At 40.3% G+C, this 27,755-nt stretch overlaps 1 protein-coding gene across 1 annotated transcript in view; it reads right to left on the bottom strand.

Annotated features, from left to right (window-relative positions):
• LOC117537812 (CD109 antigen-like) overlaps window positions 1-27,755 on the bottom strand; it is a 49,587-nt gene that overhangs the window by 7,126 nt on the left and 14,706 nt on the right. The window contains 24 exon segments of the mRNA XM_034203183.1: window positions 4,548-4,650; window positions 4,735-4,761; window positions 4,763-4,861; window positions 4,863-4,893; window positions 5,882-5,901; window positions 5,903-6,025; window positions 6,378-6,443; window positions 7,478-7,630; window positions 8,221-8,411; window positions 8,650-8,821; window positions 9,096-9,324; window positions 10,419-10,500; window positions 10,834-11,010; window positions 12,841-12,982; window positions 13,777-13,995; window positions 15,426-15,539; window positions 16,116-16,233; window positions 18,553-18,670; window positions 18,768-18,837; window positions 20,008-20,097; window positions 23,619-23,768; window positions 24,599-24,772; window positions 25,332-25,394; window positions 25,469-25,567. Of these exon segments, the coding sequence (XP_034059074.1) occupies window positions 4,548-4,650; window positions 4,735-4,761; window positions 4,763-4,861; window positions 4,863-4,893; window positions 5,882-5,901; window positions 5,903-6,025; window positions 6,378-6,443; window positions 7,478-7,630; window positions 8,221-8,411; window positions 8,650-8,821; window positions 9,096-9,324; window positions 10,419-10,500; window positions 10,834-11,010; window positions 12,841-12,982; window positions 13,777-13,995; window positions 15,426-15,539; window positions 16,116-16,233; window positions 18,553-18,670; window positions 18,768-18,837; window positions 20,008-20,097; window positions 23,619-23,768; window positions 24,599-24,772; window positions 25,332-25,394; window positions 25,469-25,567 (2,830 nt within the window).

The following is a 27,755-nucleotide window of genomic DNA, read 5'->3' as shown; positions in this document are numbered from 1 at the left end:
CTCTCCTGCTGTGCTCAGGTGTATATCAGTATGTAGTGTCTCTACTTTAAAGAGTCCTCTCCTGCTGATGTTCAGGTGTATATCAGTTGTAGTGTCTGTACTTTAAAGAGTCCTCTCCTGCTGATGTTCAGGTGTATATCAGTATGTAGTGTCTCTACTTTAAAGAGTCCTCTCCTTGCTGACGTTCGGGTGTATGTCAGTATGTAGTGTCTCTACTTTAAAGAGTCCTCTCCTGCTGATGTTCAGGTGTATATCAGTATGTAGTGTCTCTACTTTTAAAGAGTCCTCTCCTGCTGATGTTCAGGTGTATATCAGTATGTAGTGTCTCTACTTTAAAGAGTCCTCTCCTGCTGATGTTCAGGTGTATATCAGTATGTAGTGTCTACTTTAAAGAGTCCTCTCCTGCTGATGTTCAGGTGTATATCAGTATGTGTCTCTACTTTAAAGAGTCCTCTCCTGCTGATGTTCAGGTGTATATCAGTATGTAGTGTCTCTACTTTAAAGAGTCCTCTCCTGCTGGTGTTCAGGTGTATATCAGTATGTAGCGTCTGTACTTTAAAGAGTCCTCTCCTGCTGGTGTTCAGGTGTATATCAGTATGTAGCCGGTCTGTACTTTAAAGAGTCCTCTCCTGCTGGCTGTTCAGGTGTATATCAGTATTTAGGGGTCTCTACTTTAAAGAGTCCTCTCCGCTGATGTTCAGGGTATATCAGTATGTCGTGTCTCTCTACTTTAAAGAGGTCTCTCCTGCTGATGTTCAGGTGTATATCAGTATTGTAGGTCTGTACTTTAAAGAGTCCTCTCCTGCTGATGTTCAGGTGTGTATCAGTATGTAGTGTCTGTACTTTAAAGAGTCCTCTCCTGCTGATGTTCAGGTGTATATCAGTATGTAGTGTCTGTACTTTAAAGAGTCATCTCCTGCTGATGTTCAGGTGTGTATCAGTATGTAGTGTCTCTACTTTAAAGAGTCCTCTCCTGCTGATGTTCAGGTGTATATCAGTATGTAGTGTCTCTACTTTAAAGAGTCCTCTCCTGCTGATGTTCAGGTGTATATCAGTATGTAGTGTCTCTACTTTAAAGAGTCCTCTCCTGCTGATGCTCAGGTGTATATCAGTATGTAGTGTCTGTACTTTAAAGAGTCCTCTCCTGCTGATGTTCAGGTGTATATCAGTATGTAGTGTCTCTACTTTAAAGAGTCCTCTCCTGCTGATGTTCAGGTGTTATATCAGTATGTAGTGTCTCTACTTTAAAGAGTCCTCTCCTGCTGATGTTCAGGTGTATATCAGTATGTAGTGTCTCTACTTTAAAGAGTCCTCTCCTGCTGATGTTCAGGTGTATATCAGTATGTAGTGTCTCTACTTTAAGAGTCCTCTCCATGGCTGATGTTCAGGTGTATATCAGTATGTAGCTGTCTCGTACTTTAAAGAGTCCTCTCCTGCTGATGTTCAGGTGTATATCAGTATGTAGTGTCTCTACTTTAAAGAGTCCTCTCCTGCTGATGTTCAGGTGTATATCAGTCTGTAGTGTCTCTACTTTAAAGAGTCCTCTCCTGCTGATGTTCAGGTGTATATCAGTATGTAGTGTCTCTACTTTAAAGAGTCCTCTCCTGCTGATGTTCAGGTGTATATCAGTATGTAGTGTCTCTACTTTAAAGAGTCCTCTCCTGCTGATGTTCAGGTGATATCAGTATGTAGTGTCTCTATTTTAAAGAGTCCTCTCCTGCTGATGTTTCAGGTGTATATCAGTATGTAGTGTCTCTACTTTAAAGAGTCCTCTCCTGCTGATGTTCAGGTGTATATCAGTATGTAGTGTCTCTACTTTAAAGAGTCCTCTCCTGCTGATGTTCAGGTGTATATCAGTATGTAGTGTCTCTACTTTAAAGAGTCCTCTCCTGCTGATGTTCATGTGTATCAGTATGTAGTGTCTACTTTAAAGAGTCCTCTCCTGCTGATGTTCAGGTGTATATCAGTATGTAGTGTCTACTTTAAAGAGTCCTCTCCTGCTGATGTCAGGTGTATATCAGTATGTAGTGTCTGTACTTTAAAGAGTCCTCTCCTGCTGATGCTCATAGTGTATATCAGTATGTATTGTCTCTTACTTTAAGGTTCCCTCTCCCCTGCTGATTTTCATGTGGTATCAGTATTGTAGTGTCTCTAATTTAAAGAGTCCTCTCCTGCTGATGTTCAGGTTTGGTATATCAGTATGTAGTGTCTGTACTTTAAAGAGTCCTCTCCTGCTGATGCCTCAGCGTGTATATCAGCATGTTAGTGTCTGTACTTTAAAGAGTTTCCTCTCCTGCTGATGCTCAGTTTGTATATCAGTATGTAGGTGTCATCTACTTTAAAGAGTCCTCTCCTGCTGATGTTCATGTGTATATCCAGTATTGTAGTTGTCTCTACTTTTAAAGAGTCCTCTCCTCTGCTGATGTTCAGGTTGTATATCATAGTATGTAGTGTCTGCGTACTTTAAAGAGTCCTCTCCTGCTGATGCTCAGGTGTTATATCAGTATGTAGTGGTCTCTACTTTAAAGAGTCCTCTCCTGCTGATGTTCATGTGTATATTCCAGTATGTAGTGTCTCTACTTTAAAGAGTCCTCTCCTGCTTGGATGTTCAGGTGTATATCAGTATGTAGTGTCTCTACTTTAAAGGTCCTCTCCTGCTGATGCTTCAGGTGTATATCAGTATGTAGTGTCTCTACTTTAAAGAGTCCTCTCCTGCTGATGTTCAGGTGTATATCAGTATGTAGTGTCTCTACTTTAAAGAGTCCTCTCCTGATGATGCTCAGGTGTATATCAGCATGTAGTGTCTATACTTTAAAGAGTCCTCTCCTGCTGATGTTCAGGTGTATGTCAGTATGTAATGTCTCTACTTTAAAGAGTCCTCTCCTGCTGATGCTCAGGTGTATATCAGCATGTAGTGTCTGCTACTTTAAGAGTCCTCTCCTGCTGATGCTCAGGTGTATATCAGCTATGTAGTGTATCTACTTTAAAGAGTCCTCTCCTGCCTGATGCTCAGGTGTATATCAGCATGTAGTGTCTCTACTTTAAGAGTTCCTCTCCTGCTGATGCTCCGGTTGTATATCAGCATGTAGTGTTTTCTACTTTAAAGAGTCCTCTCCTGCTGATGTTCAGGTGTATATCAGTATGTAGTGTCTCTACTTTAAGAGTCCTCTCCTGCTGATGTTCAGGTGTATATCAGTATGTAGTGTTCTCTACTTTAAAGAGTCCTCTCCTGCTGTGTTCAGGTTTGTATATCAGTAGTAGTGTCTCTACTTTAAAGAGTCTCTCCTGCTGATGTTCAGGTGTATATCAGTATGTTTAGTGTCTCTACTTTTAAAGAGTCCTCTCCTGCTGATGTTCAGGTGTATATCAGCATGTAGTTGTCTGTACTTAAAGAGTCCTCTCCTGCTGATGCTCAGGTGTATATCAGTATGTATGTATCTACTTTAAAGAGTCCTCTCCTGCTGACTGCTCCAGGTGTCTATCAGCATGTAGTGTCTCTACTTTAAAGAGTCCTCTCCTGCTGATGTCAGGTGTATATCAGTATGTAGTGTCTGTACTTTAAAGAGTCCTCTCTGCTGATGCTTCAGGTGTATATCAGCATGTAGTGTCTGTACTTTAAAGAGTCCTCTCCTGCTGATGCTCAGGTGTATATCAGTATGTAGTGTATCTACTTTAAAGAGTCCTCTCCTGCTGATGCTTCAGGTGTATATCAGTATGTAGTGTCTCTACTTTAAAGAGTTCCTCTCCTGCTGATGTTCAGGGTATATCAGCATGTAGTGTATCTACTTTAAAGAGTCCTCTTCCTGCTGATGTTCAGGTGTATATCAGTATGTAGTGTCTGTACTTTAAAGAGTCCTCTCCTGCTGATGTTCAGGTGGATATCAGCTATGTAGTGTCTCTACTTTAAAGAGTTCTCTCCTGCTGATGTTCAGGTGTATATCAGTATGTAGTGTCTCTACTTTAAAGAGTCCTTCTGCTGATGTTCAGGTGTGATATCAGCATGTAGTGTCTCTACTTTAAAGAGTCCTCTCCTGCTGATGTTAGGTTGTATATCAGTATGTAGTGTCTCTACTTTAAAGAAGTCCTCTCCTGCTGATGCTTCAGGTGTATATCAGCATGTAGTGTCTCTACTTTAAAGAGTCCTCTCCTGCTGATGCTCAGGTGTATATCATATGTATTGTCTCTACTTTAAAGAGTCCTCTCCTGCTGATGTTCAGGTGTATATCAGCTATGTAGTGTCTCTACTTTAAAGAGTCCTCTCCTGCTGATGTCAGGATGTATATCAGTATGTAGTGTATCTACTTTAAAGAGTCCTCTCCTGCTGATGTTCAGGGGTATATCAGTATGTAGTGTCTCTACTTAAAGAGTCCTCTCCTGCTGATGGTTCAGGTGTATATCAGCCATGTAGTGTCCTCTACTTTAAAGAGTCCTCTCCTGCTGATGTTCAGGTGTATATCAGCATGTAGTGTCTCTACTTTAAAGAGTCCTCTCCTGCTGATGCTCAGGTGTATATCAGCATGTAGTGTCTGTATAGTGAATGCTCTTACTTGGTTCGTAATAACTGTAGATGACCATGCTTGCTTCCTGGACCTTTCCCACTTTATACTCCAGGACCAGAGGGATGGTGAAACACTTCTCTTCAGCCGTCATCTGGAAACACATTTACGCATTGAATCTCTCCGTCATCACGAGTGCAGTGTGTGTGTGCTGCATGTGTGCACAGAAAACACTCACAGAGTCCAGGTACAGGATGACTTTTCCCCGGCTGCGTCTCCACGCTCTTTATTAAGTCATCGGTCTGCAGGCCGTTTTGCTTGAGGGCGAAGCCACTCAGCAAACCCACCTCCAGGAGCACCATCCCAAGTGGAGTTAACACCCAGAGACTCCGACAGGCTGCAGAAATCCAATCAATCAATCAATCAATTAACACCTGGTTAGTGAGGAATCAGCACGACACAATTGTGCACCTTAAAACCCACTTTCTGCAATGTGTTAGGGTTGAGCATCTCCCAAGTGCAGACCGACGAAGGTTTGAACTGAAAATAACCTTTATTCAAGGCAACTGGATGAATGCAAAACAGTACTCTCATTACCTCTAATCGCAAAAAGAACCCAGAAACCCAGAACTGAAATACACAGATGACCAATCAAGGATTTGACTCTTTTTCCAAGGATTTTATTTTGTATTTTATTTCACTTTTCATAAGATTAGAAAAATATTTCGTGATTTGACTTTTTGAGAGTAGTACAGTGTTCAGGTACACATAGTGAAGAAATGATTAAAACATAAAAAAACTGTTTTCTGGATTTTGATTATTGTTTCAAAAAGTCAACTGTTTTCTTAGATTTAGATTTGTTTAAGAATTATAATTTTTTTCTAAGAATTTTTATTTATTTTTTATAAGAATTGAAAAAATTTAGGGATTTTGACTTTTCTGTCAGAATTTGACTTTTTGAGAATTGATTTTTTTCTTAGAATTTGATAATTGTCTAAGAATTGGTGTGTTGATTCCTGACAAGCATGAGAAACTGATAAATGATTTATGGACAAAGTTTGTCTTTTGTTCTATTTAATAAAGTAATAAAGAAAGTCAATATAAAGTGAAATGGATCTGAAGTGCAGGAACAGAGCAGCTTCACCCTCAGAGGTATTCATGAGAGGAAACAGCTGCTCCTCCATCCCATCATCAAACCATTAAACCTCCCTTTATTAAAACCCCACCTTTATCACTTCCTTTGCCTCCTGAAATGTAAACCCTTAACATGTGTCTCTGTTCAACACATACAAGACTAAAAATCCGATTTAACAGCGTAAAAGACAATCAGAGTATAAGACTATGTTTTAAATGATTATATGATCATTTCACACGACAAGTCTCACCTGCTGCAGATCAACAGTTGTGGCAGAGTTCATCTCGGGATCTAACAGCTCCACGTTCAGATGAAACGCCTCGTGATCTTCGGCATTTCGCCTCCCCCTCCTCCTCACCGTCCCGTCACTCCTGATGTTGTAGAACACGTTCAGCTGAGGGAGAAGTGCAATTACAGCAGAGGACAATGTGATTATGTTTAACGAGAAACGTACACACTGCAGAAGAGGATACTATGAGTTGAGGATCACTGACTATAAGACAATCGTGAGAGGAGGTCATGTGACTGCAGTTTGTTCAGGTACACATACTGAAGAAATTATTAAAACATTAAAAACTTTTTTCGGGATTTGACTTTTTGAGAATTTTTTTTTCTTCTTAGAATTAGATTTTTGTCTAAGAATGTGTGTGTTGATTCCTGATAAGCATGAGTGACAAAACCCTTGCTATCTGCACATCGTTTGACTTATAGATGTGTTTTTCGATATTTGTGGAGTTAGGTGGTACCTGAATCAGGGCGAGTCCTCGACCTTCAGCAGACACCTGCAGGCTCAGAATCTCCATGGTTTCAATCTGAAATTAAACAAAATTATAATGTGTGAGTGATATAATACAGCTAATGTTGAGCTATAAAGGAACTACAGCACGGTCACATGACTTCACATCACCACTGCTAAGCTAAAGGTGGCTAATGTTGGGCTATAAAGGAACTACAGCACAGTCACATGACTTCACGTCACCACCGCTAAGCTAAAGGTGGCTAATGTTGGGCTATAAAGGAACCACAGCATGGTCCCATGACTTCACGTCACCACCGCTAAGCTAAAGGTGGCTAATGTTGGGCTATAAAGGAACTACAGCACGGTCACATGACTTCACGTCACCACCGCTAAGCTAAAGGAGGCTAATGTTGGGCTATAAAGGAACTACAGCACGGTCACATGACTTCACATCACCACTGCTAAGCTAAAGGTGGCTAATGTTTGGCTATAAAGGAACTACAGCACGGTCACATGACTTCACGTCACCACCGCTAAGCTAAAGGTGGCTAATGTTGGGCTATAAAGGAACCACAGCATGGTCCCATGACTTCACGTCACCACCGCTAAGCTAAAGGCGGCTAATGTTGGGCTATAAATGAACTACAGCACGGTCACATGACTTCACGTCACCACCGCTAAGCTAAAGGCGGCTAATATTGGGCTATAAAGGAACCACAGCACGGTCCCATGACTTCACGTCACCACCGCTAAGCTAAAGGTGGCTAATATTGGGCTATAAAGGAACTACAGCACGGTCCCATGACTTCACGTCACCACCGCTAAGCTAAAGGTGGCTAATGTTGGGCTATAAAGGAACTACAGCACGGTCACATGACTTCACGTCACCACCGCTAAGCTAAAGGGGGCTAATGTTGGGGATGAGGATTTTTAGTCGTCTCATTTTGACACTTGTTAGCAACCGCCGTTTTTAAATCCACCAGTGGGGTATTTACTGACGTACTTTATGTCATAGACTTAAAATCTCTTATTTCAGGATAACAACCAACACATTCAGAAACCACTGAAGAGGGGACAGTTAGTGCTAAAATGCTGACTCTTGTGTACCTCCTGGCTCTGGTGCAGCAGGTAGTTTTCCTGGTTGACGTTGAAGGAGACGCCGGGGGTCGAGTCGTCTGTTTCCACCGTGACGACGAGGTCAATGTCGTGAGACCTTCCAGCTGCAAACGTGGACAAAGCCTGCAGAGCCACCACGGTGTCCTGAGAGAGAGGAAACACCATTACACATGACACATCTGCTCCAAAAATCTTCAGCCGCTGACAGACTTTAGCTTTGATTCCCACCGCTCACTTCCTGCTTACAGCTGTGTCATTTTGTGTGTTTATGCCCACATCTGTGCATCTGTTATTTGAGGACAAATAGAGTCATTTTTTGGCCGACAAAGCCTGAGAAGAAGCTTCATTCAACGGAGCCACTGACACAATATTTAGATCTGAGCATGTAGCATCTGTCATTTGTGTGTGTGTGTGTGTGTGTGTGTGTGTGTGTGTGTGTGTGTGTGTGTGTGTGTGTGTGTGTGTGTGTGTGTGTGTGTGTGTGTGTGTGTGTGTGTGTGTGTGTGTGTGTGTGTGTGTGTGTGTGTGTGTGTGTGTGTGTGTGTGATTAAGTCAAAAATAAACTACAGTGTGTGTTCACGGTGCAACAACGATGTGTTTTGAATAGTTTAGGGACAATATGCAGAGTTTAATGGAACAGAAGAAGAAGATATATCAGGCTTTGACACACCGAGTACTCGTTAGTGGATGAACTCACTGATGGTGTTGATATTTTCTGAGGTTTAGTATCTCACCTGCGTGGTCCCGTATCCGCCCAGGTGGTTCCTCTGAGTGCCGAGCCACTTCATGATCTTTATCCCGTCTGCGATGAGGCCCAGTTTGTGCTGAGTCAGCAGAACGTACGACAACATCTCGATGTCGGCGGAGAGAGGTTGCCACGATGAAGACACGCCGGCGTCAGACGAAGACCACATCGGGACACCGTCTATTCACAGAGGAGAGAAAGGAAAGGTTTTTAATAATCAGAATCAGAATAACTTTATTAGTCCCACAGAGGGGAAATTCACATTGTTACAGCAGAGAAGAGTCAAAGACAGTTTAATGTTACTTAAGAAGCATGCGTAAGAATACAATTAAAGATACAAATACAATTATACAAAGTTAAGTAACTTTAAAATAAGAAATTAATTAAAATGTTCATATATACATATACTGTATGGTACCTCTCATCTCAGCTCGTCCAATGAGCTGGCTGAGAGCCGTCTCTGCGGTGGAGCTGCCGGACAGAGCAAGGGCGTAGCAAAGCAGACTGAGGCTGTAGTTACTGGAAACACCGAGAGCCAGACGAGTCTCCAGGAATATCAGAGCAGAAGATACCTGACCGCTGTATTCAGCCTGTGAGACAATGAGCAGGGCAACCACAAGGCATGAGGACACAGTGTGATGAAGCATGCAACATCTTATATCAGAGCAGAAGATACCTGACCGTGTGTGTGTGTGTGTGTGTGGTCATGTAAAGAGCAGTGAGGTCTCTATATATCACCCGTTATTTACGTTATTACCCGGCTGTTATTGATATATTTATCTTCGCCCTTAACCTTAGTTTTAAAGAGTCCCATAAAGCTCAGATTATAACTTGAACCCTGATCACCAGTGTTTCTCCTCTCACCCTGATGTCGCTGTCTTCCAGCAGGGCGATTAGAACGTAGGCAGTGAGGGAGACGGGGCCATCGAGGCCTCCTTGCAGCTCGGAGTGAATCACCCTCCCCGGCTCCAGGTATCTCCCATCATCCCCCTGCTGGACCCTCAGCCAAACAGCAGCTCTCTGCAGCACGTAGGGGTCGATGCTGATGAAGGGCCGCGCCTGAAGGAAACATCGCAGCACGAACGCTGAGAGCCTGGGGAGAGAGAGGATGGTTGGGAAAACACTGAACGTCCTCTTCCAATATGAGAGTAACATGATATCAAAGGTATCAACTGTAGCTGTGAACATGACAGGATGTGTGATTACCTAGAAGAGCATCAGGACTGTTTGAGGCAGATGATAGCTATGTGATTAACATGATGATTCAGCCTCTATGGAGAGAGACATCAAGCATGCTCATTTCTGACGTGGAGCTAATCTGAAGTAAACATTGAATACTGCTTTCTATTCCTCCATCTTGTGACTGTGTAACTCCCTCTCTTGGATATCAGCATGTGAAGGACACTGTTCAGGAACTAGTTGATGCTCTGTATGTGATGACTCCTTCCATTCTGGAGAGGATCACAGACACATGGATCCTGAGATTGAAGGTTAAGACATTTTTCTAACAGATTATAAAGGTCTGCTATCATGCACAATGCCCTTTGTGATGTCTTTTCTACATAACCATGTGTGTCCGGTGTGTGTCCGGTGTGTGTCCGGTGTGTGTCCCCGGTGTGTGTGCCTGGTGTGTGTCCGGTGTGTGTCCCCGGTGTGTGTGCCCGGTGTGTGTCCGGTGTGTCAGGAGACTCACAAAGTGTCAGGAAATAAACCCCTCTCTCTTTTCCTCCGTACCCACATCTCTAAAAACGGGGGAACAACGGAGCTGATCCAGATTTGCTGCTGATATGACGTCATATCTGAAATGTGGGCGGGCTTTACACCCACGGGCCAATCAGAAACGTTGCTGTCAGAAGCTATGAGACGTGTTTTGGAAGTAATATGGTCTGTGTTTACATTCGCAAGCTAACACTTAGAGCTAAGCTTTTTTTTTAAGCCAAGGACCCAGAATCAGCGTTTCTCTAACAGGCTGAAACAGAGGGATATGAGGAATGTCTAAAATGCATGATCTGTTTGGTGTTTTGAGCAAAACACTTCATAGATATGTTTTTTAATATATTTTTGATATATCTGAGACCCATAATATATGCCTAAAAATACCATGATAGGAGATCTTTAAGATGAGAGGTTGTTGAGGAGGCGTTCATGTTCTTTATGCTGCAGGTATATGAAGAACTTTAGACTCACCAGGTGCTTCCAGAGGAGTCCCTGTCTCCAAACGCACTGAAGGAGCCGTCGTCTCTCTGATAGGACAGCTCTCCTTCGTAACCTGCAGAACATCACAATCAGGTTTGTTGCCACATGGAAATAATTTGGTGCATACGTTTAATTAGATTCAACTGTAGTGTCATTGAACAGAGAACAAGATCACACATCCTCTGTTTTTATTGGTTATATTATATATTTTTTCACAGATAGAGAACTATTTTAAGAAAACTATAATAACATAAGAAAATAATAAAAATATAATAAACTAAAATATAGCAGTATTTACATTGAAATAGAATGGAATAAAATATTTAAAATTAAATTTTAATGTAACTATACAAATAACCTTAACAGCTAAAAACAAAAGACAACAACTCTTAGGAACCGTGTTTACCCTTCCTCATGAAGTCAGTGGCTCTGGTGGTGGTCTCGGGGTCCGCCCGCCCCACAGCGGTCAGATACTGCAGGACGAAGATGTTCGGAGCGAAGTTGATCATGTTCTGTTCCCCGCATCCGGACGGCAGCTGGATCAGAGAACCGAGACCGCTGATGGACGGGCCGAGAATATCCCCTTCATCACAGAGAGAACATCCATCAGGGTTATCCAGAAAGCCCAGAATGCTATGCTAATATACCGCACCCCAGTCATATTACATACATTTGACAAAAGCATTCCTTGTGCATTAAGTGTCGACATCAGAAAAGGGACGTTGTTTCGAGAGATACGACGCAAAGACAAGATGCTAAGTCTAAAACTGCCCTTTCATAACTTTTTTATAGTGGTAATTAATCCAACTACTCTTAACATCCCCACAAAAAATAGAAAGCTTTAATTGTTATGTGCCACCTCCATGCTAAATGTCTCATAGCTCTTTCATGGAAAAATGAGGCTCAGGGAGATGAGAAAACCACTTACACTCTTAAAGGAAAGCAAAAGCAGGCTAATGTTGGGCTATAAAGGAACTACAGCACGGTCATATGACTTCACGACACGTCACCACCGCTAAGCTAAAGGAGGCTAATGTTGGGCTATAAAGGAACTACAACACGGTCACATGACTTCACGTCACCACCGCTAAGCTAAAGGAGGCTAATGTTGGGCTATAAAGGAAACTACAGCACGTCATATGACTTCAAGTCACCACCTCCTAAGCTTAAAGGAGGCTAATGTTGGGCTATAAAGGAACTACAGCACGTCACATGACTTCAACGTCACCATAAACGGTCATATGACTTCACGTCACCAACCAGCCTAAGCTAAAGGCGGCTAATGTTGGGCTATAAAAGAAACTAACAGCATGGTCACATGACTTCACGTCACCACCGCTAAGCTAAAGGCGGCTAATGTTGGGCTATAAAGGAACTACAGCACGGTCACATGACTTCACGTCACCAACCGCTAAGCTAAAGGAGGCTAATGTTGGGCTATAAAGGAACTACAGCACGGTCACATGACTTCACGTCACACGCTAAGCTAAAGGAGGCTAATGTTGGGCTATAAAGGAACTACAGCACGGTCACATGACTTCCGTCACAACGCTAAGCTAAAGGAGGCTAATGTTGGGCTATAAAGGAACTACAGCACGGTCACATGACTTCAACGTCACCACCGCTAAGCTAAAGGTGGCTAATGTTGGGCTATAAATAAACTACAGCACGGTCACATGACTTCACGTCACCACCGCTAAGCTAAATGCGGCTAATGTTGGGCTATCAAGGAACTACAGCACGGTCACATGACTTCACGTCACCGACGCTAAGCTAAAGGAGGCTAATGTTGGGCTATAAAGGAACTACAGCACGGTCACATGACTTCACGTCACCACCGCTAAGCTAAAGGAGGCTAATGTTGGGCTATAAAGGAACTACAGCACGGTCACATGACTTCACGTCACCACCGCTAAGCTAAAGGTGGCTAATGTTGGGCTATAAAGGAACTACAGCACGGTCACATGATTTCACGTCACCACCATTTTCAAATCCACCAGCAGAACAATAAGTTAAAAGTCTCGTCAGTGCTAAAATGCTAACTCATTTCCGGGTTTAGGGACTCATTCCTGCAGCTCTCTATTGACTCATCCCTGAAACAATGTTTTTTTTTGGGACTCATCCACCGCAAGTTTGTTTGAAGATATGCATTTATTTAATTTCCAATCCAAAAGGACCCTAGGACATAAAAAGCTGAAGGACAGGGGAATAAGAAGAGCTAAAATGCTGACTCATTCCCAGGTTTAAGGACTCATACCTGCACCACCATGTTGGATCAAGGTATATCGTAACTCATCAAGTGTTCAACTGAAGTCTTGTATTTTACAGGAATCCAAAGACCTCAGATGCTCATGGATCTGTGTTTGTTTCCCAGCAGGTCGTGACTCAAGTGTTTTTGTGTGTGTTTACATACCACCGACGGTTACAGTGGCTCTCTCGCTGCCCTCAACAACGTCTGCAGGGAAGGAGAATCTGATCTCTCTGGAAACACTCGGCTGAGACGGAGAAACCTCAAGAAGCATCGAGGAGGAGAACGACTGCTCGAGACCTTCAGCCTGCAGAGGAAACATCGCAAGAAAAACACCCAGACACAAACAAACGGGGTGAGTAAGACTTCTGGGAAAAAGCAGAGCTGTGAAAGGAGATCAGGAGTTTTGAGACTAACACGTTGACAGATCTGATAAACAAACTGACAGCTTTTACATCTTTCTGCTCACTTCACAGCTTCTTTCACTTTCACTTAAAAGCCTCAGATCTAATTGCTTCTGCTCATATCAATATGAAACACACATGTCTTGGGATTTGCATAAGCTGTCACACAATGATGCATCTTTGAAAAAGCTCTTATCCTTCCTGTTTGGGTAAGCCGGTTTATATTCATGGATGCATCGATAAACGTCTTTAAACGTACACATTTAGCAGATTTCTGTGTGCTATTTATACTACAAAATGTACCTCAATGGACCTCAATCATCTCGTTTTGAAACAACGTTATTTAACGGTATATATATATTCAAGGAATGCATAATTAAACATAAACGTATCTTGCAGATTTTTTTTTTTTTTTTTTACTGTTTTAAACCACAAACTGTACCTTGATGGCTCTCAATCGTCTCATTTTGAAATCCCTCCATTGAAACAACATTATTTAACTTCCCATTTCTGACTTTCACCGTGTGATTTGGGTAAGCCGGTATATATATTTATGGAGGGCATCTTTAAAACCAATTTTGTAGATTTGGTGTGCTCTATATACTACAAAATGTACGTCAATGGACCTCAATCATCTCATTGTGGAGTTTCTTCACTGCAGCCACATTATTTTACTTCCTGTTTCTTTGATTTTCACCTTGACGAGCACCGTTTTGGTCACAAAGTCGGACGCCGCCGCTGACAGAGCTTTCACGGAGACGCTGATCTCCCCGAGGACCAGCGGCCTGATGGGAATGAGGACAGACGCGCCGCGCTGACTCCCAACGGACACTTTGCGAACATTTGTCATCGGAAGCTCTCCATTGTCCGGGAACACAAACTCAAAGGTGTCATTCTCGGAAACAATCACCCTGACCTGCAGACAAAGAGACAGAGGAAGACCCACCCAGATCACATGAAACACACAATACCAAAGGGAGGGCGAGGACACAACAGAGCCATGTTGTTGTAGGAAAATATCAAATTCAAGACCGACTTCTTACTTTTTTGGGAAGCTTACTTTAAGAAGCTTTATGTGTTTAACGATTTAAAGATTATAGAGAATAAAGGTTGTCTTTCAATAATGACTGCAGTAGTAAATCACTGATGCCACAGTAGATAAGAGCATGAAAAACAACACATGTCTGACCCTGAGAACCACATTCACTCCTCAAACACGTAATACAACACCTGAACACACGGAAATATATATCACACCGTCAGACTGAAGAGATTTTAAGAAGATATATCTTCACGTCTGAGGAGTACAAATCAATTCAGTGGCCTAAATCTAAAATGTTTAAAAATACAAAACAATAAATGTGGTCGGCAGCGATTAAGACCTGCTGCAATTTAACTTTTCAATAAACAATAATAGATACATATATCAATGCTGCTCGTCGAAATGTGTTTAAGAGTCCGAAAAATACATTTAAATAGTTCCTATGAAATAAAACATGATATTTAGAGGAATGCTGAGGAAGAGCCTCTAAATGTGCAGAAAGTATGTTTTTTAAATACAAATGTATGAACTCAGTAACTATATATATCTGTATTTTGTTCCTTACTGAAGAAACAAAGCTATCTGAAATTGATACAGCTCTAATTGGCTTTCTATCCATTGCAACAGTAGGTGAGATAATTGTGGGTATTATAGTATTTAGAGCAGGGGTGTCAAACTCAAGGCCCGGGGGCCAAATCCGGCCCGCGACTTCATTTGATGTGGCCCGGCAAGCTTGCAAAGAATATAATACGTTTATTATACGGTTACATGCCACTTTACAGAAGAAGGTTGCCCATAAACTACATGTCCCACAATGCATCTCGTTTTGTGACATGCGCACTGAAGAGACTTGCTATTATTTGCCCTGGACTTCTGCTTTGAGACGTAGTTAATTCCTAAGTTATTATCATATCCGATAATAATCAATTCAGAGGCAATAATGTAAAATAATACATTATTTTATATATATATTATATAGTTACAACCTTTGAGTGCAACCTTTATGCGAATGTGGCCCGCGATGAAATTGAGTTTGACAGCCCTGATTTAGAGCAATCTACCATACCTTAAAAACATTTGTGTGGGTACTTTTTACTTAAGTACATTTCAAAGCCCATACTTCTTTACTTTTACTTGAGTAAAGAAGTTTAGTCAGTACTTCTACTTTTACCAGAGTATTTTAAACACAAGTATCTGTACTTCTACTTGAGTAAAGGATGTGTGTACTGTTGCCCTCTCTGATGCTCAGATATCTAATTTGCAAAGGATTCAGTCTTTTTTTTGGGATGAAAAAGCCAACTGACCTCCAGGTCCTGAGAGAGGTAGTTGAACAGAACGACCTCCAGCAGAAGCTCCTCTCCTCGGATGATGTACGACGGCACGTTCAAGGACAGGAAGAAATCCTGGAACACTGTGAGCTGCAGGAGGGTCACATGGGAACTCATTAGGCTTTAAAAACACTAACAACTGCAATATGCATGGTTTATACTAATAATAATTACATTTCCACGTTGAAAATTGCATAATATTAGGAATTTCTACCAAAACACATACTTACATTTTTTATATTATGGCCTTTTTTACTCCAAATAATAATAAAAGGAATTCAGAGAGTCAAAAAGTGATTTGAATTTAAGCAAAATTAGACAAATAACAATTATAGACATCCATGATCGTTTCAAAACAGGGCTGTCAAAGTTAGGACTGTTGCAATAATAATAAATATACATTTTGTATAAAGCAATCATATTTGTCCACTCCCAAATTGATCAGATTATCAAAAACGTGGAACAATATCCCATTTATGTACATTAAAAACAGATAAAAGACATTGGGATTTAGTTAACTGTGAACATCATGCATTTGAATCGATTGACATCCCTTATCCAAAACAAAGAAAAAGGTTAAATGAAAAGACAAACATTGGTTTTAAGAAGGTTACTCTTGTATTTTTGGAATCATTATTTATTCTTGTACTATAGTGAATTAAATACCTTAGCGGGCATGTTTACGATGCCCAGGCCGAGGTTCTCAGACATGACGAAGGCGGTGGCTTCCCACGTTGTGATGCTGTCAGGTGCAGTCAGAGTAATATCTGCAGAATCTGAATCGCTGCGAAAAACAGACAAAAAACAAATTTTAATAAATATAGAAATAATGGTTGACATATGACACTATTATTTTAACCCAAAATGAGAAGACTAAATGTCATTACGCCCAACATTAGCCACCTTTAGCTTAGCGGTGATAACGTGAAGTCATGTGACCGTGCTGTAGTTCCTTTATAGCCCAACATTAGCAGCCTTTAGCTTAGCGGTGGTGACATGAAGTCATGTGACCGTGCTGTAGTTCCTTTATAGCCCAACATTAGCCTCCTTTAGCTTAGCGGTGGTGACGTGAAGTCATGTGACCTTGCTGTAGTTCCTTTATAGCCCAACATTAGCCTCCTTTAGCTTAACGGTGGTGACGTGAAGTCATGTGACCGTGCTGTAGTTCCTTTATAGCCCAACATTAGCCTCCTTTAGCTTAGCGGTGGTGACGTGAAGTCATGTGACCGTGCTGTAGTTCCTTTATTGCCCAACATTAGCCTCCTTTAGCTTAGCGGTGGTGACGTGAAGTCATGTGACCGTGCTGTAGTTCCTTTATAGCCCAACATTAGCCTCCTTTAGCTTAGCAGTGGTGACGTGAAGTCATGTGACCGTGCTGTAGTTCCTTTATAGCCCAACATTAGCCTCCTTTAGCTTAGCGGTGGTGACGTGAAGTCATGTGACCTTGCTGTAGTTCCTTTATATCCCAACATTAGCCTCCTTTAGCTTAGCGGTGGTGACGTGAAGTCATGTGACCTTGCTGTAGTTCCTTTATTGCCCAACATTAGCCTCCTTTAGCTTAGCGGTGGTGACGTGAAGTCATGTGACCGTGCTGTAGTTCCTTTATAGCCCAACATTAGCCTCCTTTAGCTTAGCGGTGGTGACGTGAAGTCATGTGACCGTGCTGTAGTTCCTTTATAACCCAACATTAGCCTCCTTTAGCTTAGCGGTGGTGACGTGAAGTCATGTGACTGTGCTGTAGTTCCTTTATAGCCCAACATTAGCCTCCTTTAGCTTAGCGGTGGGTGACGTGAAGTCATGTGACCATGCTGTAGTTCCTTATAGTCCAACATTAGCCACCTTTAGCTTAGCGGTGGTGACGTGAAGTCATGTGACCGTGCTGTAGTTCCTTTATAGTCCAACATTAGCCTCCTTTAGCTTAGCGGTGGTGACGTGAAGTCATGTGACCTTGCTGTTTATAGCCCAACATTAGCCTCCTTTAGCTTAGCAGTGGTGACGTGCATCTTCCGGCGCAAACTGAAAACTCATCTCTTTCGACTCCACTTCGAGCGATAGAACTATTAACGAAGCACTTTTATACTAATAAAGGGACTGGCTTATCTAAAGCCAATTGAGTAGCACTTGAAATGTTTTTGCTCTATGAAGCCTGATGTACTTATATGATTCTGTTTTCTTCAAGTTGTATTTTGTTGGTCGAACGCACTTATTGTAAGTCGCTTTGGATAAAAGTGTCAGCTAAATGCAATGTAATGTAATGTAATGTGACCGTGCTGTAGTTCCTTTATAACCCAACATTAGCCTCCTTTAGCTTAGCGGTGGTGACGTGAAGTCATGTGACCGTGCTGTAGTTCCTTTATAGCCCAACATTAGCCTCCTTTAGCTTAGCAGTGGTGACGTGAAGTCATGTGACCGTGCTGTAGTTCCTTTATAGCCCAACATTAGCCTCCTTTAGCTTAGCGGTGGTGACGTCAAGTCATGTGACCTTGCTGTAGTTCCTTTATAGCCCAACATTAGCCTCCTTTAGCTTAGCAGTGGTGACGTGAAGTCATGTGACCGTGCTGTAGTTCCTTTATAGCCCAACATTAGCCTCCTTTAGCTTAGCGGTGGTGACGTCAAGTCATGTGACCTTGCTGTAGTTCCTTTATAGCCCAACATTAGCCTCCTTTAGCTTAGCGGTGGTGACGTGAAGTCATGTGACCGTGCTGTAGTTCCTTTATAACCCAACATTAGCCTCCTTTAGCTTAGCGGTGGTGACGTGAAGTCATGTGACCGTGCTGTAGTTGCTTTATAGCCCAACATTAGCCTCCTTTAGCTTAGCGGTGGTGACGTGAAGTCATGTGACAGTGCTGTAGTTCCTTTATAGCCTATTGTTAGCTTTTTACTTCAGAAATCATAAAGTGAATGTAAAGTGGTGTTAATATGTGGAGATTATCCTGCTGAACAAAACATGTAAGAATCATAAATGTTTGTTTGAACCATTATTTTCTGCAATAATCTAAAATCACATGGAGGAATCCCATTAGACCAGGGAGATGCTGCCTTTAGGGTCAACACAGAAATACAACATCCCTGCACCGCTCTCATTATTTTTCTAAAGCTTTACCCTGTGTATGTGTCCATCCAGATCCAGGTCTCCGGAAAGTTCCAGCGCTCTCGTGGCTCCACTCGATGCTCCATATTTGAATCGTCTACCGCCGTTCCATGAAATATTCCCTCGCCTGCTGTTTAGAAAACGAGGATTGTTTGTGTTAGAATCGCAAAAGGTATAGTGAATGTGAAAAGGCAAGATTTTGATTAACATTGATTGTTAAAACTTACGTAATTCAGCCATCAGTGGATTCTTCATCATGTTTAAAGTGGCGTCAGTCAATACCACAAGGTCACATGCCTTCAGAAAGACATTAAACACTTAAAAAAATACTCATTTAAATCCACATTTAGGTTAAATGCTTATAAGTACTTTAGAAGGAGCTTCAACAGCATTCATTTGGCTTGAATTGGTAATTGAATGCAAAGAGACTATCATCAATTCAGTTACACAGAGGTTGATATACAGCTCTACTTCTTCTAAAATCAAGACTGAAGACCTTTATGTTTGCCGCTGCTTCATCTTAACTCAAATAACTAGTCATATTACATCTCAGCTTGTTTTTATTTGTAATATCTTAGTTTGTCAATGTCTAAAACAACAAATCATTACTTACAAGTGACAAAGCCCCATTTAGCGTCAAGAGGAATACAAAATCTTGTAGTGCCGACGTTGTTTGTTTTTTTACCCATGATCCCCCTCTTGGTTGCTTAATCCTAACCAAGTCACTTTTGGTCCTAACACTGACTAAACAATAATAATTTAGATGGTAATAATAACAAGTAAATACAATTTAAAACCCTGAAAGGCTAACCTCTAACGTCCCCAATTTACAAACAACTCCCAAGCTTCTGATTGGCGTACAGTTAAGCTAGTTAGCGTTATTTCCAATTCTCTGTGCACTGGTTTTACCACCTTTGATTCAAGATTACTCAAATTATTATGGTCACGCAACTAAAATGTCAATTTGATAAGTATAGTACGTATGGACAGGCAATATTTTGATTATCATTGATTTTCTAAATATCCTTTTTCCTTAACAGTTGTCAAGCTTCTGATCGGTGAATGATTAGGCTAGTTAGCATTAGCTCCACTTCACTCAGCAGTGGTTTTACCAACAAGATAACACACAATACTCACATTACTAGAATCACACATCTAAAATGTCAATTTGATAAGTATAGTGCGTATGGACAGGCAAGATTTTGATTATCATTGATTTTCTAAATATCCTTTTTCCTTAACAATTGTCAAGCTTCTGATCGGTTTATGATTAGGCTAGTTAGCATTAGCTCCACTTCACTCTGCAGTGGATTTACCAACTAGATAACACAATATACTATACTATACTTTGTCAAAATAATGACAAGCTAGGGAAAGTGAAGTGTATAATGCTAGACTTAATTAACACAAAACATGATTAAGGATGATTGGATACAGGATTTCCATACTGTCTCTAAGGAGGCTAACCTTGAAGACGGAGTACGGATCTCCCATTGTCATCTCCCCATATTGGGCGCCGGCCATTGAAACGCTGTACTCCTTCATCTCCTTCAGCACCTGTGAATGGGAAAGATATGAACAAAGATATAAGCAGCTAATGTTGTATCCCACTAAGAGCAACAATACAGGGAGAGCACTTATTCAGAGGTGGGAAGTAGTGGAGTACAAATACTTTGTTACTGTACTTAAGTAAAAAAAATTGGTATCAATACTTTACTCCACTACTTATTTTTCTGACGACTTTTTACTTTGACTTCTTACATGTTGAACCCAAATACCTGTACTTTCTACTTCTTACATGTTGAACCCAAATACCTGTACTTTCTACTTCTTACATGTTGAACCCAAATACCTGTACTTTCTACTTCTCACATGTTGAACTCAAATACCTGTACTTTCTACTTCTCACATGTTGAACCCAAATACCTGTACTTACTACTTCTTACATGTTGAACCCAAATACCTGTACTTTCTACTTCTTACATGTTGAACTCAAATACCTGTACTTTCTACTTCTCACATGTTGAACACAAATACCTGTACTTTCTACTTCTCACATGTTGAACCCAAATACCTGTACTTTCTACTTCTTACATGTTGAACACAAATACCTGTACTTTCTACTTCTCACATGTTGAACCCAAATACCTGTACTTTCTACTTCTTACATGTTGAACCCAAATACCTGTACTTTCTACTTCTTACATTTTGAACCCAAATACCTGTACTTTCTACTTCTTACATGTTGAACACAAATACCTGTACTTTCTACTTCTTACATGTTGAACCCAAATACCTGTACTTTCTACTTCTTACATGTTGAACCCAAATACCTGTACTTTCTACTTCTTACATTTTGAACTCAAATACCTGTACTTTCTACTTCTTACATGTTGAACCCAAATACCTGTACTTTCTACTTCTTACATGTTGAACCCAAATACCTGTACTTTCTACTTCTTACATGTTGAACTCAAATACCTGTACTTTCTACTTCTCACATGTTGAACTCAAATACCTGTACTTTCTACTTCATACATGTTGAACTCAAATACCTGTACTTTCTACTTCTTACATGTTGAACTCAAATACCTGTACTTTCTACTTCATACATGTTGAACTCAAATACCTGTACTTTCTACTTCTTACATGTTGAACCCAAATACCTGTACTTTCTACTTCATACATGTTGAACTCAAATACCTGTACTTTCTACTTCATACATGTTGAACTCAAATACCTGTACTTTCTACTTCTTACATGTTGAACTCAAATACCTGTACTTTCTACTTCATACATGTTGAACTCAAATACCTGTACTTTCTACTTCATACATGTTGAACTCAAATACCTGTACTTTCTACTTCTTACATGTTGAACCCAAATACCTGTACTTTCTACTTCATACATGTTGAACTCAAATACCTGTACTTTCTACTTCTTACATGTTGAACCCAAATACCTGTACTTTCTACTTCTTACATGTTGAACACAAATACCTGTACTTTCTACTTCTTACATGTTGAACTCAAATACCTGTACTTTCTACTTCTTACATGTTGAACTCAAATACCTGTACTTTCTACTTCTCTCATTTTCCAAACAGCTGGTTCCTTTAGTCTGAATGTGTGTTTGGTGCGTGATCATTATTCTTTAGAGTCATTGCGTGCCTATTGATTTGAACACGATCCGTGTATCCATCATTTCCTGGTCTTCTCTAAAGAAGAGGGACCAATGGAAACGTTGTCATGTTGCCGTTGTTCAGCATGGAAACATTCATTAGCTAACAATGACATTATTGTTCTATTAATATAAAGGGAGGTCAGGTACTCTTTAAAGCAGCTGCTAGTTATGGGTACTTTTTACTGAAGTACATTTCAAAGCCTCTATACTTTCACTTGAGTAAAGAAGTTTAGTCAGTACTTCTACTTCTTTAATCAGAGTATTTTTTTGTATCTGTACTTCTGCTTGAGTAAAGGATGTGTGTACTTTTGCCATCTCTGCACTTATTGTTTAAAACCTGTTTGACCGAGCTGGGGTAAAAACACCTCAGTTCACAATGAACCGATACCTGGGAGGCAGATTGGCTTTCATAGAAATACCTGCAGGGGATGTGAGGAGAAATATGGGTGGACATAAAGCTGGAAAATATTAAACAACAGAGGACCCATGGGAAGTTATGCAAGCTTTGAGTGTTCACAGATCACTGGATGGACTGTTGTAATGCCTAAACTCTAATTTGACAATCAACCGTCTTCGAAAAACCAGAAACTTAAGTTGTTAAGATGTATCTCCTTGACTGAGGGTCAGACTGAAGACCCAGCACGCTGCTTTTCTTGTTTCTAGTTCATAAAAGTATTATGAATTATTATTATGAAGAGAACAGAATGCTATTCACCTTACTTTTTACCTGAACTAGGTATTTTTGAATTGCCTTATTTTAATAATAAAACATAGGATTTGTATAGCGCTTTTCCTAATGCTCAAAAACGCTTTACATAAAATCTGAACAGTTTTTAAACAACAGTATTAGTATGTAGTAGTAGTATTAGTATGAACAGTATTTTATGTTTTATGAAGTGTAATTACTGAGCGTGGCTTTAGTTTTCAAAGAAACGTCTTCTTAAAGGTTTCTTGTATTAAAGGTGGGGTAGGTAATTTTGGAGAAACCAGCTCGAGTGAGCTAGAATTTGAAAATACACAGCCGGAGGAAATCTGCCACTTCCTTCCAGAGCCCCTCCTCCAACACACAGGAACGCGCACATGACCAATGAGGGCACGAGATCAGTTTGTGCCCAGATGGAAGGCTGACAGGCAGGTAGGCCATCCAGTTACTTTAACCGGCTCAGATGATTGGTCGTGCTTTTTACAGCGCCACGGCTTCCACAGATGACATTTCTTTAAGGATTTATTGTCAAAGCACTTAAGATATTCATTGCTATCGGGATGTTAAGAGCATTCCATGGAATATAACAAAAAGTGTATCTCGAGCCGGTTTCTCAAACTTACCTGCCCCACCTTTAAGTTTGAATACTTTTCTGGCAAGAACGAAACCATTTAGATTCCTTATAATAACTTTCTCTAAATAACTAATATTTAGGAGCCTTGAAGATCTGCTGGCTTTGTGAGAGCGACTGGCTGACGTACAAAAAACACGTCAACAATGTAAATAAATACTCTCACTGCCATAACACTGTTAGTTTACACATGAGGTATTACATAATAATTTGAATTCAAATGATTGGAATCACCAGTTTGACGATAGCTAGCTAGTTACATAGACTGCTAACATTTACTTGCAAGCTAGTGAGATAGTACAATAGTAAGATAGTAAGCAAGTGTTAGCTAGCTTGTTTAAATATAGATAATTTTAGGTAGCTAGCTAACCAGACAAACAGGAAGTGGTGCTGCATAAAATGAACATGAATATAACTATTCTGAAAGTCTAGCATGCAAAATGAAGGTGGATAGATCTAACTGAGACTCTGCACTCAAAGACTCAGAACTCTTTGACTTGTTCATTGCAGAATTTCCACTACATGTAAATAAACAAACAAGCTCCTGTTCAGAATCCTTACCGTCTTCATGGTGATGTCGTTAGATCCCATTAACTTTGAGGCCTTGTCGACCACCAGGATCCCGACCAGAGACTGTTTTTCTGCCACGTTCACCTTCAGAGTGACTTCCTCCTTCGGCCTCGTCTTCGATTCACTCCAACTCAGAGACACCTGCCAATTAACTCATTACCATCATCACATTGTCGTGGCAAAGTATCATAAGGACTGGGGGGTTTAATGGTGTAATGATGGGATGGAGGACGAGTTGTTTCCTCTCATGAATATATAGAGAGACTGTCAGCAGAACTTCTTTCTCCTCTGAGGATGAAGTAGCTCTGTTCCTGCTTTTTAGATCGATTTCACTTTTATATTGAATGTTGACAAATTATAAAATTCAGTTTTTTGGCCATAAATAAAATAACTTTAAGGAATATACAGTGAGTCTAAATGCTGTAAAAATCTGCTTTTTAGGGATGGCTTAAGGAGATATTTGCCTAAACTGAGCATTTACACAGTTTCAGACTGACTGAATTATTATAATTTCAATATTGAAGCATGCACACCTGTTAGGAACCCAAATACAGGTTTGATCCTGATAATGGGCATATTTCCCCTTGAACATCTTAACAAATGACCTCATCCATTAAAACTACCATTAAGAAAGTTTGATATCACTAACACCAGACAAATACTGATGTCAAAGCTTCTTTTGCAACCAATGTAGTAACTACTAGAACTAGATGACCATTTATTTCATAAAACAGTCAGATATATGATACTTGGACTCTTATATGCATTTAATTGGCTTCAGATTACATAAAAGTTAAGGCTAATGAAACCAACTTGATATTACAAAGCTAGTTAGCATTAGCTTCACTTTACTGTGCATTGGTTTTACTAACTTGATAACACATTTACTCACAATACAAGAATAACACAACTTAAGTATCACTGTGTCCTTCTTCAAACCATAATTTTAAACAGCTGAGACGATATCTCACCTGGTTTTGTAGAGTTTGTGTGATGGGTAAATGCATGACGTCATTAACGATCTCTCCGCTGGGATGCACGCAGTAAACGATGATGCAGGCCACAGGAGCCCAGGTGGATTCTGGGAAAAGGACTACAACACGAGAGCTTTTCCCAGCAGAAACCACCTGACCTCTGGACATCACCTTTAAACACAGAAGGTAGACGTCAGAACCGCCATTATCTATTTTCAAATCAAAACTGCATTCATTGACTTTTTTTAGGCCACTAGGGGGCAGAAAAACACCAAAACAAGATGACAGACATATTGTTACTTTCTAAAGTTGTATAATAACAGAATTTAGTGATACAAATTATGTTTGCAAAGTGCTTTATGACATATGAAATAGCATTGTAAAATATGTGATGATAATGCAACAGAGAAACATTTATAAAATCATACAATATCACACAAATCCAATTTAGATAATGTGACATAAAGTTTATTCTACAGTTGCCCTGAGTCTACCTTTAAGCCTCAGACGATTTCTACTGATGTAAATAAATAAAATATAATATCAGAATCAAGGTTTATTGTCAAGGAGCTTTACACACTATGCATATTCTTTGGTGTATAACGGTGCAGTAAGACACGATTAGAAGCTAAATAATACAACTATTTTAAAAACAAGTATGAAATAAATAGATAACCTTCAGAAGAATTATAAATATGAATTAAATGAGTGTTTTTAACGTTGTACTTACTATGTAGTGAACCTCAGACATTGGAAAGTTGCTGTCGACGTGAAGCTCCAAGGGGGAACCAACCTGAGGAAGAGGAATATGTTTATATGACATATTGACATATATTGACATTATGTTACCAGACGTTTCATATTTACCCGTGGAGGTTCAGGTGTTTTAATCTGCAGGTAGGAGTGACTGGGCGATTTGTAGCTGCTGTACAGCTGTAGAGTGGAATGGCTGTCCTCAAAATACGCCTGAAAACAAACACATTCTCAATCCCAACTCGTACTATAGGGACGTTATGTCGGGATCCCTTGGCGTCACAATCAAACGCAGTGGGGGGCCCGTTAGCGTCGATCTTCAACTATCAGGGAGTCCCATTGACTTGCATAGAGCTCCATGAACGTTGGGATCGTGGAGAAATGCTCTCCGCAGATCCATTCTCACAGCATTTATCAACCTTTTTCTTACTCAATATCAAGCCACACTTATTGTTTCTACTTCTTTATTTTAATTGAATAATGTCGGACTTTTGTTGCCGTCAGTTATGGGGAGAGTAGGGGCTCAGAATACTGAAATGTGTATTGTTTCATCGTTTTTTCCTTCTACTGTAATTTTGATTCTTTTCTAAAACACACACTGTTATTTACTCAACAATAACACACAATTATCCTTGTGTTTATTTATTTGTTTGATTGTATAATGTCAGACTTTTGAAGTCCGTCAGGACCGAGGTTAAATCAGCCGTGTGAAGCATGTTTGGTTGACCTTCATATTGCTAACAGGAAGCAAAGGATTGGAAGAAATGAGGTCTCAAAAGGTTGATCCAAATCATTTTTTTAAACGCTCTAATCAACCTTAATTGGCTCCATAAATCTATTAAAAAAACGTTTTTGTTAAGCTTCTATGCTTAATCTGTCACATACTTATCTAAATATAATACCTTGCTTTATATCTTGTTATTGTTAATTTGTCCTTTCAACATGTATATTTTCTACTTTCGTGTTTATTTCTTGGCTTTTAATCTTTATTGTACAATGCCTTGTCTTTTTATGCTGCTGCAACACAAATTGGGATCAATAAAGTACTTCTTGTCTTATCTCCTCAGATGATACGCCACTCAATATCAGTCAATAATTATTTTAGCATTTTTCATTTTAAACCCAAAAGATATTGAAGTGACTGTTATTTTGCATATATTGATTGTTGTGCTTTTATTTAGGTCTTGATGTATACATGTGTCTTTGATTGTATATATAGGTATATGCATATTTTCACACATATTTTTATTAGGGCTGTCAAACGATTACAATTTTTAATCAGATTAATCACAGCTCAAAAATTAATTAATCATGATTAATCACCATTCGAACTATGTCCAAAATATGCCATTTATTTATGTATATTGTTGGGAATGGAAAGATAAATGAAAGAAGACGGATATATCCATTTCACATACAGTATCTATGTTTATTATAAAAAAATTCTGCGTGTCAAAATGAAAGACTGCCCACACACCTATCAATCATCAAACCGTGGGGTCTTAATTCATTACGTGTTGATTTCTATCAACGGGGGAGTACTTCAGGAAAGTCGACAGAGGGGGGGGGCGGCTAGTGGAGTACTTCATGACCACTGAGTGTGAACGTTGTGATCAGCTGTTTTAGTGCAGTTCTCCAGTGAAGGGGTGGAGTCTCCCTCCGCAGCCGGTTGTCGTAGTTTTGGCACAATTCCGTTGTACAGACCGACGTTAACAGCAGCCCTGTCTGTGCACACGGAGACCGACTCTGTCGTCCGGTGATCTAACCGCCTTCTGGAAAAGCTTCACAAGTACGTCGGTACGCAAATGCGCTTTGTGACACAAGTGACGGTACGCATTTCAGATTACGCACATAACCTGCGTACCAGTTATGTGCACCCTGTACTACAGCAAAAGTATTCTCCGTCGGGACTTCCTGCAACAACACCACGCCGTTATCATAGATGTTCTATTGAGAAGACGATCACTACGTGACAAAAGTTTTCAAAACCGTGGCTACTGAAATCAATCTGACTAACTGCTGTCTGTGCAATTTACTCTGCGCGAGTTGGCAGACTTTATTTTGCTTACTTTAAGATCATTTTTCATGGTGGGGCTAAGCTATTTCTTGGTATGGGTGTAGCCTACCCCAGCCATACCCTGGCGCTGCCACTGGTGGCACGTATGGGGCGGGCCATTCTGCACATGCGTTAAATGCGTTAAATATTTTAACGCAATTAATTCAAAAAATTAATTACCGCCGTTAACGCGATAATTTTGACAGCACTAATTTGTATACATACATTGTATTTTGTATTCTGGATTGTGGGAAACGGTATTTCGATCTCTCGGTCTGTACACACAAACTGAAAGATTGACAATAACGTTGACTTTGACTTAACGTTGCACTGGTTAGACTGAAG

The sequence above is a fragment of the Gymnodraco acuticeps genome, unplaced genomic scaffold (assembly GCF_902827175.1).
Source record: "Gymnodraco acuticeps unplaced genomic scaffold, fGymAcu1.1, whole genome shotgun sequence".
Classification (NCBI taxonomy): domain Eukaryota; kingdom Metazoa; phylum Chordata; class Actinopteri; order Perciformes; family Bathydraconidae; genus Gymnodraco; species Gymnodraco acuticeps.
This window is presented reverse-complemented; position numbering and strand designations above follow the sequence as displayed.